This window comes from Leuciscus leuciscus, assembly GCF_965113295.1.
Source record: "Leuciscus leuciscus genome assembly, chromosome: 1".
Lineage (NCBI taxonomy): Eukaryota > Metazoa > Chordata > Actinopteri > Cypriniformes > Leuciscidae > Leuciscus > Leuciscus leuciscus.
In genome coordinates this window covers 56,001,832-56,021,908 of record NC_138725.1, presented here as the reverse complement: position 1 = coordinate 56,021,908, position 20,077 = coordinate 56,001,832, and the positions used below count along the sequence as shown (strand labels likewise).

Below are 20,077 nucleotides of genomic sequence, written 5' to 3'. Positions count from 1 at the left end.
TGTGAGTAAATCTCCTTGCTCCACACTTCCTGCCGCTGGCCTCATTCTCAGTTCCCGCCAGGAACTTTACTAAGGCTAAGACTTTCCTCTGCACTCTTGGTCTTCTTTAACACCACAGAGAACCACATATAGACACACATAAACAAACCACCAACCAAATCTGTCACATTCTCTTTCGAGAGCATGTGAGAATGAGAGGAAAAATAGATGCACGAGACATTTTGAGCTGGCTGTTTTAAGACAAATGACATGTGATGTTGACTTCTGAAGTTTTAAACTTTGTACAGATTCAAAAGGAAGCATTCCACAAAGAATTCAGTACATAATGTCAACACCTAATGCTTCCCGAAAAGCTTCCCCTCCCTCCCTTCCTCTGCACAGCATGTATTGAGTTCCAGACCACACCCAACCAGAGTTCTGGGCAGTTCAGGATTTTGGAGAGGAGGAGCACGCACTTTTTCCTCATTTCACTACTACTACGTTTACTCTGCAGTCACGCTTGCATCACTTCGTCTCCACATCTGGCTGCCCTTTCCAAACTATACAATATTTGATCCTTTTAGGCTTCTCTACAGTGGTGAGTGTGAATCAGTTACTTTTTCTGCATGCAAACAGTTTTTAGGTGAGTGATAAAACTCTTAAGAGAGGATCACAGCATCTCGGATGTCTAGAAAATACTGTCTGGAGTCAGTAGACAGTTGATTTATTGCTGTCTAAGGTATTTTATTTATGTGTTTGAGAGTTTAAAGCCTTTTAAACTGAAGAGAAGAAAGTTTGTGAGAAAAGGGGCGTTGGCGGTGATGCTTCACTGATGAATCACCAGCTTATACTTATTACTTAGACATGTTTTGTTTACTTGTAATCTTTTTTATTATACTTTGAAGCAAGTGGGAGATGGACTTCAGTTTTTACATAAAAAAAAAAAAAAACAACGATGTTTTGAAAAAACTAAATTATCCAGCAGGCTACTTAAATCTTCAGCATTAGTTCTCATGTTTGGCGGCTGTTCATTTTTAAATCTTTTAGAGCGAAGAACCACCAACTTTGTCTCCTATATCGCCCCCTGGTGAAAGCATTTTATCTGTCAAAATAGTAAATATTTATTGAACAAACATGTTCCAGTTAAAAGATGTTGTAGATGAAAAATAAATGTAGATGTTATAAAAAAGACGGACATTAAATGTAGAGGGTGTGATGTTTTGTGCTTTACAGGACCAAGTGTTGTTCCTGAGGTTGGTGCTATAACATGTTTCGCATGTCTGATTAATTTTGCATGTCTCTCAATTTGATCTCACTCAGTTCAGTTTGTGCGAGATAGATAGTTGCAGTGCTTTCTCAGTGGCACATTCCAGCATGTTGCTCGTGGGATATTGGGGGTGTTGCTCGTGGGATTTTGGGGGTGGGGAGTGTGAAGTGTGTTCATGAGGTGCAGGCGTTTTCACTGGACTGGATTTCCGGATGCCCGTCTGCTCTGCCATTACAACACAAACACAGCCGCAGCGAGTGCCATAATTCAAACCAACCTATCAAAAGCCAAACCGCCTTCGGAAAGGATATATGCACAAGCCTTTAAAACACAGTATGATTTATAGTCTGGCCACCATGAAAACTCATATCCATCGTTATTTGAAACATATTTATCATTCTACACACAGTTTGTGTGGGAGTCCAACCTTTCCATACATCACCCATGCCACAACTCTGTTGTGGTGGCCATTTTGCACCAACTCCCCTGTTGAGAGTCTATATTGGATGATTGGATGACAAAGTGATGGCTTTTTTTCCTCCATGTATTAATTTTCCATGCTGCAAAAGTGAACGATTTTTCCAGTTGCTTGTTGACTAAGTTGTTTCCAACCTCAGTTTCTTTTTCTCTTTTGTTTTGGGTCTCTGATTGATCTAACTGATGCCACTCAGAAATGTGCTGCTTGCAGGGCTTTCCAGAGAATAGGTGGCGGGTTTTTTGCGGATGGGCTGTTTCATTAGAATGCATGCTGTCAATGATTGGATCAGGAAATGCCTCTCCCTTTGGCTGAACCTAAGCTCTGGATACTTTGTGTTTTTTTTCCTCACGTCAAGCTCAGAGTGATCAAGCTACAGTTGATTCTTCCATATAGTCTTAGATTTGTTTGTAAGAGACTAAATCCCCCCCCCAAACAAATCATGTATTCTTTTTTTTTTTAAATCAAATTTGCAAAAGAGTTTAGCATGTAATGCCGGTAGTTAAACTATAGGGTTGAATCAATAACGGACTCAGAACACCATGTGAATAAACATCCATCTGAATATCAGCATATTCACAGCAAAGCAAAATACAATTTTTGACTGGATATCTGTTTATATTTTCCTGATTTGATTCACTCTGTATGTTTTAGATTCACTCATAAGAGTAATTTGTTGGTGAATCATGCAAAATTACATTCACATTAGAATCACATTCAATACAGACTGCAAACTCATTCATAATACATGTTAAATGTGTTGTACATTGTCCACATGCAAACATAATAAGCATTAGATCTTTAAAGGGATAGTCCTCCTAGATAGGATACCCAAATAATTCATTTCCTCACTCATTTCCTCACCCTCAAGTTGTTCCAAACCTGTATGAGTTTCTTTCTTCTGTTGAACACAAAATAAGATATTTTGAAGAATGTTGGTAACCAACCAAGCCACTGACTTCCATAGTATTCTTTTTTCCTACTATGGAAGTCACTGGTGACCATCAACTGTCTAGTTACCAACATTCTTCAAAATATCTTCTTTTGTGTTCAGCAGAAGAAAGAAATTCATATAGGTTTGGAACAACTCAAGGGTGAGTAAGTGATGACAAAAGTTTCATTTTTGGGTGAGGTTTAGGTTTAAGGTACATGAAACTTAAAATGTGCTGCTACTCCTATTTACATGGTCATTGCATGTTCAAATGAAACTAACACCACATGATTCTGAACTTTAATTGAAGGGAGACTGTAATGGACTGGGAGATTTTTCCAAACTCTATTATTGCTTCAGCAAAACTATAACAAAGAATTTCAAATAGTTTCATCTTGCCATGAACTACTATTGTGAGGATTCGGTAGATATATCAGATCATTGGAGAGTTCTCTGGAAAATAATGCGGTGAAATGAGAGAGAGTCCTCTAATGATGTTTCTATTGACTTGAGGCTTTGTAATCTTTATTTGTTTTCACCAATTACAGAAAGAATAACACTGAAACTCATTCCTCTCCAGTGATAGGTTGAATCCAGGGTCACTGTTTTGTCACTGATAAAGTGGCTTGGAAAATGTGTGAATCGTAAAACCAGTCTGAGTCTTTGAGTCTGGGATGTTATGATGTGTTTGCATGTTGTTGGGATTGAGACAATGAGTTGCACATGTGTTGCTGTGAATTTTGGTAGCCAAGTGTGCACAGGGGTGACATTTCTGAAGCTTAAAGACGCGTTAGCATATTAAAAACTCTACGAGGAGGTCTTATGAGATACCAGCCTTACCAGAGACCCAGACCAGTTTCAAACACAAGAACAGTGTCATGTTTAGCAATAAACAGTCACATTCCATACTAATGTAAGAGAGGAGAAAGGAAGAGACATATATCTATGTATTTAGAGATGAGAGGAGGATTTGATCATATGGGTGTGTCTGTATTGTCATGCCTACTGTTTTACCAGTCAATTTTCAGTCAGAAATTTTATAAAATTTGGAGAATCAAAGGGAGGGTGGGTGCCTATATAATCACCTATACTTAAACCTATAATATTTTTCTAAGGTAACACTAAAATCATTGTCAATTAAATGTCTAATCAATTTTGTGAGTTTAAGTGTAGTGTAAATTCTGGATTTTGAGATGACAAATATTGTGAAAAAAAATGGCATAGAAATAGAGTAATAGTGAATATTACTTATTAATACTGTGATGTTTCTTAGATTTCAATGTGTTTTCAGACTCCTGGATAATGCAGGATCAGTTTTTGAGTGTGTTTTTGAGTGTTTTTGAGTGAAACTGAATAATGCATTATTCAGTTTCCTGGATAATGCAGCATCAGTTTTTGAGTTTTTTTAGCACACTTAAGATAATAATAATAAATGTTTCTTGAGCAGCAAATCAGCATATTCGAATATTAGACACTGAAGACTGGAGTAATGATGCTGAAAATTCAGCTTTGACATCACAGGAATAAATTACATTTTAAAATATATTTTATTAAAGCATATAAAATATTTTACATTTATATTTCACAGTATTATTATTATTTATTTTACTGCAATTCGGATCAGATAAATGCAGGATTGAGCATAAAAGACGTCTTTAAAAACATTAAAAAAATCTTACAGATCCCAGAGTTTTGAACGGTAGTGTTTATGACCTTAGTCAGTCTGATTTTACTGAGCATTGGCCTCAAAACTCTTCTCTTGTCTGTAGTTTTAGCACACTTAAGATTTAAAACTTGCTGCTTTAATTGCACTGGAAGCAACAAGAAGCTCTTTGGGAGTAACAAGAGTCCTCTCTTCATCCCTGATGAAAGATCAAAGGAGCTACTGAGAATCTGGACAGTGTGTAAATGCATTAATCATGGCCGTCCTGATTCTCAGCGAGAGAGGTCGTCTGGATGTAGCCGCTGGGTTTCGGCAGCGTGTCTTTTGACAGATCCATGTGGGAGCCGTTACTCACGCTGGCGGCGTGTCATCAGTGGAATGCGATGTGAAAACACAGCCTGCGGCACCTGAGCGCCATTGCTCTGTGGTAGAGCCACAGCAATGAAGATGAAAGCCTATCAGCTCCCAGTGCAGACTTTCAACCCAGCAGGCCACGCCGAGAGCCAAACGGGACCCTACCGTGTGTGAATGAGGCTCCTCCTGAGATCAGCTGCAGCAGGAACACATGTGCCTTGCCAAAATACACTCCTTTTACAAAATGAGGAATCCCTTGTGCCAAAACTGCCCGTTGTTGAAATATCAGTGGAGAACCTCAGGGTTGTGTACAGAGACCTTAAGTCTTCGTAAAAGTTGCGTTCACACTGTGCACATCATTTTTGCTGGGAGTTTGTTTTGCTTTTTCATTTCCTTTTTTGTGTGTGTGTCCAAAAAGTGGGTGAGGCTTAAAATGCTTTATAGACGATACCCAAAACCAAGCTTTGTTTGTTCAGTACATTTAACTTCATTTCTGGCAGCCTTCCAAAGGCAGCAATTCTGGCTTTTGTGTTTTCTCCAAAAATAAGCCTTGTGTTCCCATTATATTTCACAAGCTTCAGTGGTGCTGCAGGGGTTGAACAGTATGGAAAAGATAATCAGAGATGTCAGGAACAGATATGATTCTTGGCGTGTGTTCAGAGCTGCATAATTTCAGTTTCACGACATATGCAAGGTGTAGTTGTTAATTTGAGGAGCTATTTCTATCTGAACTGACTCAAAAATGACTTGTTTGTTTTAAGTATGGTTTGGTGTAGTGAGTTTGATTCAGGCATATTGAATAATATGTTTGAATTAAACCAGAATAAAAAAAGGTCATTTAGATATCAAGGTCAGCATGAAATGGAAATTCACCCTTTAAATGTTTCTTATTGATCTTATTGTGAACAATTGATTAATGCATTATTTTATTTTTTTACATTTTAAACAAAAGGTCATAACTGGATCTTCCAGTGAAATTGATGTCATAGTCCAGATCTCTCCAATAATTCTTCCTGCTTTAGCCCCTGCCCTTTCTCACAATTGACTGAAATCTCATATTCAGATCTGGCTCTATCCAATCAACAAATGATACATAGAACCAAGTCCCCGCTCTACATTTTTGTCTAACTGCTATATGTTTTCATTAGGAAACACAAATCACATGACATTTTAGGTTAACTGGCAAAACATATTTACATACTATTATGGCTTTGAATGATGTTATAAAATTAGTAGGGGTGGGGAAAAATGATTCACCAATGCATTGTAATCCTTCTTCAAATGATTCTGAATTTGATTGATTAAAATGATTTAAAATACGTTTTAATCAGAAATTTTCATTATTATTAAATCTGCTTAAAAAGCAGCTAAAATAACAGTTCACCCTCATGTCGTTCCATACCCTGTGTGTCTCTCTTTCTTCTGCTGAACAAAAAGAAGACATTTTAAAAAAATAAAACATTTATACAGTGAAAGTCAATGTTGTTTGGACCCCAATGTTCTTTATAGTATCTTCTTTTGTTCCACAGAAAAAAAAAGTAATGCATGTTTGGAACAACATGAGGGTGAGTAAATGATGACAGAATTTTCATTTTTCACACGATGTAAGCTGTCCACACCGTACACGACTAAGCGACCATTGCAAATCCATTTGTCCTTCATATCAGAAGTAGCATTGAAGTATGTCAGAAATAGAATAGGGCGTCCGTTTACTGTCGGGAATTTGTCGTGTCACTTCGTGCCATGCTGTATTTAGTGTAGACAGCATCACAGATTATGAGTTATAATTAATTTTTGTCACGCCTTTCGCGTCTGGTGTAGACACGGTGTTACACGCCCATGATTTAACATTATATGGTAAAAAGTGTGATGTAGAATATAATTCTGCAGAATAGCAAACAAAGAAAACCAAGGGAAAGTATGGTGCCCAGCCCAGTATTCTCTATCACGTGAATGAAGTGGCACAGACGGGTCAAAGATGTGTGGCAGAGGTCTGTTTGTTTCCTTGATCCTTGTAGCGAATTACAACACATACCCCAGATTACAGATTTTAGCTACAGATTACCCAAGATGCCATTGACAAATATACTGTACGGCAGAATGTGTGAAAATGCTTATCTTGATGTTTTGATGTGTGAACTGCAGCCACCGAATGTTACAAGAGGCCTGTTGGGAAATAAGTTAGTTAGGACCAAGCAGGCACATTTCAGCTGCTTGTGCTTAATTTGAACTTTATTGAGCAAGAACAGGGCTATGTTTAATTTACAACTGTATTTTAAAACTAACGCCTGTCCCTGATAGGATAAACATGAGTGCCTCAGTGGAAATGAGTCTGTGAGAATGCATTGATCTTAATTAAATCATTGTTTATAGCTTTAAGAAAGCCTAGCACTTGCCTGAGAGATGAAGATGTTGTTTATCCATGGCTTTTAACCTTCACTGTTTCAGAGAACAGTTCTTTTTAGCCCTTTTCCTTTTATCCTGGCAGTGAAGGACGTCTGAAATGAAAGGCGTGTACGGGTTGACTCCACACTAAACTCATCATCATTTCTGCCCGTTTCTGATCCATTGCACGTTTTTCTTCCCTTTTATCTGCATTCTTTAAGATCTCGAAGTGTGAGTTGGTCTCAGGAGTGTGAAACAACCCATGAATGCTTTGTTACTGTACGGGACGACATTTGAAACCGCCGGCCATGTCAACCGACACACTAAAACATTCCTCCTCAAATCCCTCGTTTACTTTGAGGTTTTCCCTCTTGCTCAACGCTGCAGTTAGGGTCAGGTTAGGTCAATCTGGGTGGTAGTGTGTTCTGCAGTTCACATTTGCATGTTTTTCTCATCATTTATGGATTTATTTAACAAATGTTGTATTATCTGGACTTCATGAACACAATATTTGCACCAGACATAATTCATAAAACACCTAATCCTTTGGATTTCAGTTTCACTCAAATTTGTTTCATGAGCAGAGTTAGGGATGTCTGGCTGCGTCATGTTGCTGAGGAACATTCCTTTCCCTGAGTTCACTCTGCTTCTGTTTTAATTCTGTAGGAGACACAATGACGCACAATGAAATGGGAGTAATTGTTGGGTCGTCTGTGCGGTAACTGCCTTTGACATCACATATTTGTGGTCAGAGAACTGAGTTGGCAGGCTGAGTCGCCTCAAAAATACATGGAACAATGAAAGTTATAAAGGTAACATTTGTTTTAATCCATTGACCTATGTGCATAACTCAGATAACTGCAAATATAATGTAAAAACTATATTTTGAAAGTAATTTTATAAATATATTAAAATAAATATATTCAATCAAATATTTTCTTTGTTGTTAAAGTAAGAGTAATAGCATAATAATCAGAAAATATATAAAAATCAAGTATAATATTTTACTGGTTTCAATAATCAAATTGTTTATCAGCCTCCTAAATGGACCACCATTGTTTGCGTATAATCAGCCAATCAGTGTTCAGATCACTTTAAAAAGTAATTTGTCACATGGTATTTACAGATTAAAAAGGTTCTGTGGTCCCATGAGGACTGCAAAATATGCCAATATGAAAATAAAGTGAAACTATGTTGCACTTAAAGGGATCGTTCTCCCAAAAATTATCTCCTCAACCACCACCAATGTGCAGCATCCACCTGGATGATGCGACGGCAGCCATATTGTGCCAGAACGCCCACCACACACCAGCTTATTGGTGGAGAGGAGAGAGAGTGATGATGCCAATCAGTGTGTATATATGGGGATGATTAGGAGGCCATGATGGTTGGCCAGGATGACACCCCTACTCTTTTTCTGAAGGACATCCTGGGATTTTTAATGACAAGAGAGAGTCAGGACCTCGGTTTAACGTCTCATCCGAAGGACAGTATAATTTTTTATCTATTGCTTTAAGACTAGTACATAATAATTGAAGCAAGTCTGTTGATATTTTTACTGAGATTTCCAAATGAATCAAATCAGAATTAAAACAGATCTGTTAATCAGTGCTGATATCCTAGTCATACCGTAACTTACATGCCCACGATTAAATCCACAAAGCTTTGCTGGGTGGCATTGAAGCTTTCCTTCTCATCTCAATCATTTGTTCCATGACTGCAGCTTCTGTTTTCAGCAGTGGCCGACTTGGAAGCTTGCTGGAGACTGCGGCTTTTATGAAAAAATGACATTAAAAGTGAAACTCAAGTCAGCGTTTTCCACCAAGCTTAGGGGAAATGAGCAGGGGCTTCTGTCTACACACACACACACACACACACACACACACACACACACACACACACACACACACACACACACACACACACACACACACACACACACACACACACACACACACACACACACACACACACACACACACACACACACACACACACACGCAGGCAGACATTTCTCCAACAGAAAGAAGTCGACATGGCTTATCTGCTACCTTAAAATGCTGACTCCAATTAATTTACTAATGATGGTTTGTAAGTGCTCTGGAAACCTCAAGGCTTTGGAGGTATGGCTGTCATTATCATCCCGCAGGATTGTACATAGCAAACTGAAACTCAGTTTTGAGGCTGAACTAAAAGCTGGATTTTTTTCTCTCTCTTTGTCTTGTGCAGCTGTGGTACAGATGTCTGTGATTTGTGATTTGACTTTAGCCTGACTGATTGATCTAATGTAGAGAACTGACAAATTTATTCATTAAAATGGTTAGCCACACTCAAGGCCACACACGGTGTTTAGATTGCACTTGTGTAATCACAGTTGTTGCAGTTCTGTTCTCACTTGTTTCATATATATATAGACATAATCCAGATCCATCATTTAAAGGAATATTCTGGCTTCAAGTTAAGTTCAGACCAGTGATATTTTAGTATTATTTATATACTATTGTATTTTTTATTTATATTTTGGATTTGCTTTTTTATATTCCATTTGAACTTTTTTTTGTCATTTTATTATTATATATTTATTTTAAATATTATTATTATTATTATTATTATTATTAAGGTTTAATTTATTTCAATTTCAATTTAGTTCAGTTTTACTTTTTATTTATTTCCCATCTAGCAATTTTAGTGCTTAATTAACAAAAATGATCAGTTTTAGATTTAGTTTTTGTTAACGATATTAATGTTTGAAGGATTTTTTTTAAAGCAGAAAAGGGTAGTTTATTATAATATCACTTACATTAATTGTTCTGTTAAGACCTGTGTATTATTTGAGCTGTAAAGTTGTTTAAATTACGGTCATACATTACTTTTTAAAGTTTTAGGCTTTATGTTGTCATGGCAATTCATTTTGGAATATATAAAATTCATGGCAGTGAAATTGGATATAAATTTACACAGAAAGGTTATTTAAACAAATTTAAAATAGTTATAACACACGTATTGTTTATGTCTTGTGGCGAGTATTTTGATGTTCATGGATTGGCCCAATTTACTTCCAATAAGTGCCTCACTGTAACAGAGATTTTTACATTTTTAAAGAAAAGTAGGGACAAGACATTCATATTTGTGGTTAACAACATACAGTAACAACTGTGCTTAAATTATACTGAATCCGTATTATTTCTTTAAAGGGGTCATGAACTACATTATTTGATCATTTTTAATCTTCTGATTTGAACACTCTGTTTGAAGGGGCGTGTCTGCTGCGAGTCTTCAGTGTAAACGCCCACTGCTCTGATTGGCTGATATCTTTGCAGATTAAATATTACATGTGGAACTCGCTCGAAAACTTTTAGCACTTTTTACTATTATAGCTCTCAAGGCTTTATAATCGTGGAATGTGTAATTTATGACATTATATTTAGATCTGTCGCATTATGATTATATTTAGATTGTGGCATAAAAGGTTGCAGTGAGCATTGTAGCCGATCACAGACATATTGAGCACATGAATACAGTGATCTCGTCATTTCTGCAGTCTCACGAATGCTTTCATCAAAACTAACAGTGCCAACACGATGTAAATAAGAGATTTGTTGATTATAACGGGGGTTTTGGCGAGAGTCCAGAACTCAGTCACTGATAAACTCTCGCTGTTTGATTGACAGCTCCAGTGATTGTAAAGGGAGCGTTCTTGATCGTTTTTTATATATAATTTAATTACAGTTTAAACAACATATTTTCTTCCTACTAAGAGAAACAATGTGAAGTTGACAGTTTAGTCACTGGTTTGATTTGCATATACACATAGACAAAGAACATCTGCCCACATCTGTACATGAATAATCATTACATATCAGAAATCACTGGTCACTGGTGATTTTGGTTAGACACGTACACATAATCAGTACATATCAAACTATCTGTAACAAAGCAATTGTGACACAGTAAAAACTTTTTTACTAACATAAGTGTGTTGCACTGTTCTTGTCGGATCCAAAATAGAAGGCACAGTATAGTTTTTTAATTTCAGTCTCTCTGCAAATCCAGCATCAGAAGGAAGGGTTATGCAGAGACTGTGTTTTTCCACAACCTGGCACTGCACAAAATTTTGCACTCTTCAAAAGCATGTTTATTGCTTAGATGCTCAATCCAGTGTTAGCATCACACATGTTGTTTACCTACTACAACTTGTCATGTGTGAATCAGTGGGCGGGGCTACAGTGGTAACAATGTAGAAGTAGGAGTTCTTTCAAATATCTATGACATCATAGGAACATTCCAAAATGAGTCATTTTCTGTTTAATAATGACCTCTTATATGCCAAAAGCTCAAGGAAAATTTGATTTCATGACCCCTTTAGGACCTGTGTGGTTGTGTATTGCCGCTTTTGATGATTACAGGTTCACAGTTTCTGTGAAAGCTGAAGTAAATCAACTGTGAAGCTCATTCTACTCTTGCCCTTGGTCTCTGAAGACCTCTACAATAGATCTTTTGTTCCTAAAAGGTCTGAGGGGACAGTGCACAGACGATTATCCCTCTGTGTAGCCAACATACAATTTTCAGTATGTTCTTCCTCATGTATCCTGTATGCAGTGGGCCTCTGTCTAGTCAAAGGATTACATTTTTCCTCACATCTTAACCATTTACATGAATGTTCCTCAATTTCCCACCATTCAGAGAGCTACTGTGACATACCCCACTAAACATTGGACGTCGGATAGACGTGCAGATCATGTCTATATTGGGTCCGTCGGTCCATGACCAATTCTGGACATCTATTCGACGTCCAAACTAGGTCCACTATTTGGACGTCCAACCATGACCCAACTTGGACGTCATATAGACGTTCAACATTGGACCTTTGAACTGGGTAATTTTTTTCGACGTCCAAACTAGGTCCACTATTTGGACGTCCAACCATGACCCAACTTGGACGTCATATAGACGTTCAACATTGGACCTTTGAACTGGGTAATTTTTTTCGACGTCCAAACTAGGTCCACTATTTGGACGTCCAACCATGACCCAACTTGGACGTCATATAGACGTTCAACATTGGACCTTTGAACTGGGTAATTTTTTTCGACGTCCAAACTAGGTCCACAATTTGGACGTCCAACCATGACCCAACTTGGACGTCATATTGACGTTCAACATTGGACCTTTGAACTGGGTAATTTTTTTCGACGTCCAAACTAGGTCCACTATTTGGACGTCCAACCATGACCCAACTTGGACGTCATATTGACGTTCAACATTGGACCTTTGAACTGGGTGATTTTTTTCGACGTCCAAACTAGGTCCACTATTTGGACGTCCAACCATGACCCAACTTGGACGTCATATTTACGTTCAACATTGGACCTGAACTGGGTAATTTTTTGGACGTCTATGACAGGTGCAGGAAATTTACATGATTATTATAATTTTTTTTAATTTACAAATGAAGAGCTCTTTTCCAAAACGCGAGTTTGTCGTGTCATTTTGCTGTGTAATGAACCTATTCACTGCTCCATCCACGTTTCCAAATCGCTATATTTAAAATGTAATATATTTTTAAAATATTTAAAATATTATATTTTAAATATTTTAAATGTACTGCAAGATGCTCGTGATCCAAGCGCCGAACCTATTTTTAGCCTAAACGCGATAATCATAAATTATATCACTCTCTCTGTAGCTCAAACAGTAGGGCGTTGGCACGTGGAGCAGATGATCACGAGTTCGAGTCCCAGGTAAAGCAAGGTGTGTGTGTGTGTGTGTGTGTGTGTGTGTGTGTGTGTGTGTGTGTGTGTGTGTGTGTGTGTGTGTGTGTGTGTGTGTGTGTGTGTGTGTGTGTGTGAGAAGCCGATGTTTTGTTTGAGAGCACTGAGCGCGATTTATTGTAAACAAACTTTTGTGGATGGACGTCGAAAAATGACGTGCGGAAGACGTCGAAAAATGACGTGCGAAAGACGTCGAAAAATGACGTGCGGAAGACGTCGAAAAAAGACGTCGCCTGGCGTTACAAAACAACCCCTTCAATGGACCAAATTTGGACGTCCAAAAATTACATGAAAATGACGTCACTACGACGTCACATTGCGCAGTGGGACACAACAAAACACTAGTTCTCTGTGTGTTAAATGCCACATTTGTGCCATTATAGATTTCAGCTAATTAACAGGCGCCTCCCAGCAGCTCTTGGAAATGCAGGGATTCTAACCAATTGATACAGTGTCTGCTGGAAAATACATAAAGAAATAGCCTTAAGATGTTATTTAATGAAATGTGTATATTATTACATATACATTTTTAATATTTTAAAGTTGTGAGGAAACAGAAGTAAAGCGACAGATATTTTTTTCCATATTGCGATGTGCATCCTTGTGCATGTGATGTGCGGATTATCGGAAAAGAAAAAATGCAGGGCGGTGACTTGATTCTATGCATCAGTTTTTGATTGTATGTTGAGATGTGGGCGTTGCACTCAAAAGTGGGGGAGGATCAGTATTGCCAAGAATTGGGCTACTTTTACACTGTTGCCACGGGTTAAAGCGACACTCCCATCCCCGGGACTCGATTTTTACCCCCAGGAACTCGGAACCCACACCCCCGGCGATTGGGCTAGTTTTGGCCGTGATTGGGCAGGTTTTGAATAGCAATTGGGCTGGTTTTGTAAGCAAACCTGGAAACCCTGAGGCAGATGAATGTGAGCTTGCAGGGGCAGAGTCGTGAACTAAATGATTGGAGAAGTCCTGTATACATCACAAAAAGAAGTCTGACGTTTTCACCGGAAGGTTATTACATTTTGATTAAACATTATGAGCAAGGGTTGGTCCTTGGTCCCACAAAGTCGGCAGGGCAGTGGTATAAAGCGTACAAAATTGTACAAAAATAGAACAATTTAGAAAAAACACCTTGTGTTTTATCTGTACTACTTTTATGATATTTGCTGTCTCTTTAACTTGATAATTTTCATCTTAAAGGGATACTTCAGGATTTAGCATTAAGCTTTGTATTAGTAGAAAACCTGTAGTATTTTCGAATTACCGTGCTTTCTACCCTCATATCCCCCTGAGATGAGAGATTTATGTATTTTTTGTCTGGAAAAAATCCTCAGATGACGCAAAATGACGAAATCGTCATTTTGCGTCATCCGAGGATTTTTTGGCCAGAGGCTAAAGACTACAGCCAGTAGGAGGGGCTGTCCCGCATGTTTTCAGCCCGCCCATAGGAGGTGGGATCTCACTCACAGAATGTACACATAGTGTCAGCCGTCTTTCTTTGGAAGCTAAGCTAGCAGGCTCTTGTTCTGTGGAGAAAGCTGAGTAGTAGGGGTTACATCCTCTTTTTCCCGGACATGTCCGGCCGTCGAGATCGTCCAAAATGTCCGGGATTCGGCTTTTGCTTTCTGCAGTTGCCATTCATTGTTTACATGCACACCTTTTGTTTCAATCTTACTGAATTCATTCCGATTGGTGAATCTGAATGTAGTGTTTACATGAACGCTAAACAAGTGACTGGTTGATGTGCGTTTTAACATTGCTAAGAAAATTCCCGCTCCTCCGTGAGAGATACGAGATCGGTGCGTCTCAGTAATCACGCCACCGGTCTCGCGCCGTTCTCCCGCGCCCCTCAGCCTCGTCCTGCTCGCCACAGTAAACATAATGAATGGCGACTGTAGAACGCAAAAGCCGAATCCATTTTGGGCGATCTCGAAATCCCGGGCAAACTCGTCACAGAGTCTCACTAGTAGCCTAGCCTTCTTTTTTTCAACTGCGCTCTCTAACCGGTAGGCGTGGCTTGGGAGTGGCCTCCTAGGGCAGCGTAGCAAGTGCATTCTGGGAGTTGTTGTCTTTCATCCACATGAGCCAAAAATAAATTTTCTGGCTTTTCTCAGTCTAGAAAGCTCCAAGTTAAAAAATAATTTCACATTTCTTCTACATAAATTACCTATTTTACATACACATTCATCTTTCCAGAGGTGAAGTATCCCTTTAATGTCTTCAAAAAAGGTGTAAAAAAAAGTCATACAGTTTGAACTATTGCCACAGAATGATCTGTTCAACACATTTGTTATTGAAATCACAGATTTTTGGACAGTATGTTTTGAGATTTTCGTCTCCCATTCCTCTTCCTCTGGCTCCTCCCCTTCCATGCCTCTACGCCTCTCAGTACAACACAGGAAGGCAACTGCAGAGCAAATTAAGAACATGTGTGGACCGAGACAATGATACACTACTATTTAATGAGACCAGCCTCCCACTTTACACTCTACAGAGACAGACATCTAATGTACAGCCTGGGGGGATGAAGGTCTCCAGAGGATTTCCACTACAGGCTCTGAATAAATGACCAACATGCTCCGTCTTTATTAAAGCCTACGCTTAATTCAGTTCCCAGTACCTCCCCTGACCTTACAAGAAATTGTGAAAGTTAAAAAAGAAGTGATTTTTCAGGCTTGCGATTGTAGAGACGAGCGTCATCCTGTATCCTCCCACATTGTGTCTCCCTTGTGTACTGAGGCTGGCTTCCTGTTAGCCGACTAAGGTCTCTTTTATCATGACCGTGTTGGCTGAATCACTGAGGCTTGGTTGTGAGCTGTAATTGGGTATGTTTTTTTGTTGTTGTTGCTTTCTTCAAGCTGGGCCTTAATTCTTTAACCATTTTCCCGCCTAAACTCTGCATTGCTGAAATGCCACACCCTGTGTCCCACATCCCTTCTTAAAGGGACAGTTCACCCACAAATGAAAAATCTGCCATTATATGCATGTTGTTTCAAACCTTTATGACTTTCTTGCACACCAAAGAAATTTAGCAGAACGTCTGGGTTCTGTTCTACGCAGTGAAGTTGAATTGTGACTCATCAAACTCCAAAAAGGACAGGGGAATAAAACAGCATAAAAGCTTAATAAAAGTAGTCCATGTGACCTTGTGACATTCAGCTATATTTCTCCTTTTGTGTTTTATGACTTTCTATCATGGATAAGAGAAAGTCATATCAGGATCTATCCATCCATTGTTGATGTAAAGAGAGTTCACCACATATGGTTTTGCGAAAGCGATCTGGACATGTATTTCACAGCCTTAGTACTGGGGTGATTTTGTCCTTTTTTAATTGTATCCTCTAGTAGTGAGCATTAAAGCACTTTGAAACCATTAAAGGTTTCTCACCTCCAGTATAAACTTACACCCACTATTCAAGGTGAAAGGGGAAAAAGCCATTCATAAATGGCTCGAAGCGTCTGTGGTGCAGGCTGAGATGTATAGGCTGTCTGTACATGGCCGTACTGCAGTGAATCATGGGAAGCTAAATTAGCAGCCGACTCCAAGGCTCACGTGTGTGACGTAGGCATTTTTCAGCAAAACCCGTGTGAGGTTTTGAACTTGCCTTCTATCTACTTGAACAGGGAAGGACTGAAATCTCAATAAAATAGGACAACTGGTATCATATATGTAGCTTCTTAATCTCAAATCATGCTAAAAACAGTTTATTAAATGATAATATATAATGGTTTGACTCTTTATTGTTTATTTATTTATTTTGCTGTTAAAAAATTAGTGCAAGGTCTAGCAAGTGTGCAAAACAAAATTAGGTAATTAATAAAATAAATAATTTTAAAGATAATGTTTGTCCGTTAATTTCCTGTCATTGGTGTTCACTGTTCTAAATTAGTATTTTTAAAATACAAATAGTTGTGGAAAAGTACTTCCAAGGTCAAAGTTCAGAGTAAAAAGAGGCTGTTCAAGTGGACACATGGTGATTTTCCCACCAAATCTAGAGAATCACTGTTTACACTATTATTGCTCAAATTACAGTTCCAGTTCTCAGTTTCAGCTCTCATGAGTGTCTGTGTATTCATTCAACAGGATGTTTAATATTCATGTGTCTTCCTTTTTTTTTTTTTTTATAGATTCTCCTGCTTTTGATTTTCTGTTCCACCATCAGCCATGTTGATTATTTTGGCCGCCATCATCCTCTTCCACATCACCTCCGCAATACTACTCTTCATAGCAACCATCAGAAATGTAAGTTGATTTTTCTTTTGTCTTTTTGAATTAATCTGCTCTTACTGCTCATCATTAGTGTTAGGGATTTGAGCAAAAAATCCCAGCGTTGAGCAAAACTCTCGGAATTAAACTTTGGTGTTTAAGTCATCCAGCACCATTTCTGCTAAGGTTACCTCAAATGGTGCAGCGTGCTATAATTTTCTAAGCAATCAAACTAAAGATGTTCTGCTTTAAATAAATAAATACAACGTTTTTTGGAGCATGTTTAGGCTTCATTAGTTCTTGAGATGTTTCTTTTATTTAATATTTTCTTATCATGTAACATCAAGAAGTTAAAATGGCATAATTTTGGAATTTCTATTGGAATATATTTAAAAATGTAATTTATTTCTGTAATGACAATGCTGAATTTTCAGCATGTAGCTAAATAAATGCAGCCTTGGCAAGCATAAGAGACTTCTTCCATAAACATAAAAAACATAAACTTTTGATTGGTACATACTGTTTATTTTATATTATATAAAGTAAAACTAAACTATTCTCCATCTTTTCTAGGAATGGTGGATTTCGAACAACTTCTCCTTAGATCTCTGGTATCACTGCAATGCCACAAACTGTTATGATATACCAAACAGTGCAACCTCTGATGCAGGTGGGCCTAGATTATCATAAAATAAAAAAATGTAACCAGTATTTATTTATTTTATATGAACCTTGTGTCATGTTCTCTTCTTCTTTATCAGCCTATCTCCAGACTGTCCAGGCCACCATGATACTGGCTACTATCTTGTGCTGTGTGGGTTTCTTTGTCTTCATCCTTCAGCTCTTCCGTCTGAAGCAGGGGGAAAGATTTGTCTTTACGGCCATCATCCAGCTCTTGTCCGGTGAGTTCATGCCCACAATATATATTTTAAATCCTCTTTATCAGCACATTTGCGATTTCTCAGTTATTTCCTATATACTATGCAAGTCAGCTGGTCATTACACAAGTCAAGAGAGGTCTTGAATCACCTTGAAGTGGATGATTTTGTGACCAAACAATTATTTGACAGTCACTTTTTTTCTAGTCTGCCAATTTTGAAAATGTTTGGGCTCCACTTTATAACTCCATGAAACACAATGTACATGTTTTTACATTGTACTTGTACATTGTACTATAATTACTTATGTAATTAATCATCTATAACTACACTATTGACCCTTCCGTTCCCTTAAACATTCCACCAAACCTGTGCCTAACCTTATCCGTATCCCATCTCAATAGGGAATCAACTGAAATGTTACCAACCAAATGTAAATTGCCTCTTTTTTCTTTACTTCCACAGCCTTCTGTGTGATGACCGCTGCGTCCATCTACACAGCAGAGCACTTAATCTTCAATGGTGAGGGTTTTAAGAACGGAGAGTATGGATACGCCTTCGTCGTCGCCTGGGTCGCCTTCCCCATTACATTTCTGAGCGGCTTGATGTATCTAGTACTAAGAAAACGCAAATAAAGCGCAACACACCACCTCGCTAGCTGCCACCAGCTACAGCCTTAGCCAAGAGACTTTATTTGTAATGATACTTGTTTTTATATGTAGATTAAATAGTAGATCAACTTGTAATATTAATCACTGCATACTGGAAACCTAATTAGATTTTATTCATAGTAGCCTATGTCACTTTTTTTTTTTAAAACCCTTTCTGTGTATAATTTAGTTCTACCTGCCCAGTAAAATAAAAATAGTGCTGTGATTTAGAGTTAAAATAGGGAGTTGAAAAAGACACGAGTGGGAGATATAATAGGACATATTTATAAAATGGAACCACTATAGGCTCGACATGTATTCATACTCAATACATGGTGTGAAATTGGCCTTATACGTAACACTTAGTGTGTCGTAAGTAACATGTTATAGTGTGATGTTTCCTGGTCATTGTATGTGCTTGGGGGAAAAGTAACTAAAAACAACAAAATCTGAAATATTGTGCTGGCAGTTTGCTGAGCACTATATCATACTTGAAGCTGAACAAATTGTCAATATTAGTAGCACGATATGTTCTCGTGTATAGTTTTTTTTTTTTGTAAATTGTTTTTTTAGTGTTGACTAATTATATTGCATGTTTTTATTTGTTTGCAGCATTTAATTTGAAATCATTATTAACATAAGTACAGATCTATAGTTCTTTAGGCATTGTGTTTGATTGGGGCACTTGGGATATACGTCATATTCATGCTAATAACCTGAAGATGATGGTGTTGGTGAAGCACACCAATTCAGTTTTCCTGTCGTTTATGTAATCTTTTCATCCTCAAATCTGCTATGGAATAAAACACATTTAGCTAAAATTATTTAGGCGAAAGTGAAGTTAAGCTGTATTTATTATGACTAACTGCATTGTTGCTGTTAATATTTTTTTTGTAATGAAGTATTATATCAACAGGCCTGAACATTTTTGTTTAATGCTCATGAAGGCTTTTGTAATTGGAATGAAACCACAATGTGGCAGCTTTGTTTTTTTAAACGTCTGCTGACTTGTTCAGGTCTGCTCTGTTTCTGGAGACTGATCCCCACAAAGGGGTCAATTTTGTTCTTTTTTAATCAAATAAATGTATTTTACATTAAAAAACCATTTGAGACTCTCTTTCTGTTTTGGTGTACAGCAAAATACTGCTGGGTCATTCTCAAAATATGGTGACAAATATGATCCAAGACAGTTTAGTCATGGAAAATATTTAAATGTAAAAAAAAGAAAACCAGGCAAAATGATAGTTAAAGGGATAGTTCACCCAAAAATGAAAATGCTGTCATCATTTACCCTTCCTCAAGTTGTTCCAAACCTGTATGACTTTCTTTCTTCTGCTGAACACAAAAGAAGATATTTTAAAGAAGGTTGGTTATTAAACAGTTGCTGGTCCCCATTGACTTCCATAGTATTTTTTTTCCTACTATGGAAGTCAATGGGGTCCATCAGTCGTTTGGTTACAGACTTTCTTCAAAATATTTTCTTTTGTGTTCAGCAGAAGAAAGAAAGTCATACA

The 20,077-nt window shown here is 37.8% G+C and overlaps 1 protein-coding gene and 1 long non-coding RNA gene across 4 annotated transcripts; one reads left to right on the top strand and one right to left on the bottom strand.

Moving 5' to 3' along the window:
• The first annotated feature begins 417 nt into the window (after window positions 1–417).
• Window positions 418–19,668, top strand: emp2 (epithelial membrane protein 2). The gene is made up of 5 exons (XM_082137029.1): window positions 418–577; window positions 16,957–17,071; window positions 17,609–17,705; window positions 17,797–17,937; window positions 18,379–19,668. The coding sequence occupies exons 2-5, from the start codon at window positions 16,994–16,996 to the stop codon at window positions 18,546–18,548; spliced, it is 486 nt and encodes a 161-aa protein (XP_081993155.1). The 5' UTR covers window positions 418–577; window positions 16,957–16,993; the 3' UTR covers window positions 18,549–19,668.
• On the bottom strand, window positions 2,842–11,764 carry LOC309474508. 3 transcript variants are annotated; one of them, XR_014197343.1, is made up of 2 exons: window positions 9,003–11,764; window positions 2,842–8,908 (listed from the first exon to the last, which is right to left on the bottom strand). It is a non-coding gene; the product is annotated as an uncharacterized lncRNA (long non-coding RNA). The 3 variants fall into 3 exon arrangements; XR_014197344.1 differs by having other exon boundaries at window positions 9,021–11,764; XR_014197345.1 differs by having other exon boundaries at window positions 9,025–11,764.
• Window positions 19,669–20,077: the final 409 nt, after the last annotated feature.